Source organism: Haliaeetus leucocephalus, unplaced genomic scaffold, assembly GCF_000737465.1.
Source record: "Haliaeetus leucocephalus isolate CR32 unplaced genomic scaffold, Haliaeetus_leucocephalus-4.0 Scaffold577, whole genome shotgun sequence".
Taxonomy (NCBI): Eukaryota; Metazoa; Chordata; class Aves; order Accipitriformes; family Accipitridae; genus Haliaeetus; species Haliaeetus leucocephalus.
The window spans coordinates 654,198-655,054 of NW_010973013.1; the positions used below are offsets into that span (position 1 = coordinate 654,198).

At 51.5% G+C, this 857-nt stretch overlaps 1 protein-coding gene across 1 annotated transcript in view; it reads left to right on the top strand.

The window, feature by feature from the left end:
- Positions 1–739: 739 nt before the first annotated feature.
- The window catches only part of CAPN2 (calpain 2, (m/II) large subunit), a 27,997-nt gene continuing 27,879 nt past the window's right edge, over positions 740–857 (top strand). Inside the window, exon 1 of the mRNA XM_010577841.1 lies at positions 740–854. Coding sequence (XP_010576143.1) covers positions 740–854 — 115 coding nt within the window. The remainder of the gene's footprint in view (positions 855–857) is intronic.

The following is an 857-nucleotide window of genomic DNA, read 5'->3' on the forward strand; positions in this document are numbered from 1 at the left end:
CCCAGCACATCTCAGCAAATGGTATAGCTGGGTGTTTTATGACTCTTTAGACATTTTTCAAACAATAATGTTCATTTTAGTCAGATAGGATGGCTCCAAACAAGCGTTTAGTGCATCCAGGTCTTGGGATATGACCCACAAAAGGAGATGCCTCCTTCGGAGGCAGCTGGACAGCCAGCGCAGGCGGTGGGTGCAGCACTAAGGGCTATCAGCCCCTGCACCACCACCCGGGGAATGCTGCCTGGCGCCCAGCACGTCCTGAGTCAGGCCTGAAATATGAAACAAATGGTTTGAATTCCCCCTTGGAGGAATGCCGTACTACGTGGGTGCCAGCAGCAGCATTTCAGCCATCCTTGGCAGCAGCACACCGCCAAAACGGAGACACTCCTTTTCCCTCACCGCCCGGCGGTGGGGGTGCGTGCTTGGGGGGAACTCGTTGCGTGCGCCTTGTGCTGAACAGGGGGGTGCAGATGGGTTCATGCCAGCGGTGACGGCAACACATGCTTTGGTTACCACCAGCAGATCGAGCTGTAAATGATTTCTGTTGCACGCAGCGTTCAAGACTGTAACAGGATGACTACAGGGTACATATGTGTCATATTGGGTTTTGAGCCATATTAGTTTTTTCCCCTGCTTTGACTTTTTTTTCTAAGCTTACAGGTTTGGACATGGATACTTCTGGGTTTTACGAAGGAAATATTGATTTTTTTTTTTAAAAAAAATTTTTTTTCTTAAATTGATGAATGCGTGTGGCAACACGGGATCCAGGCGCAGGCGCGAAGCCGACGAGGTGCCCATCTGCGAGGGAGACGGGCTTCCATTCGTGTCCCGGGGGAACAGAGCCCGGCCGGCAAGTG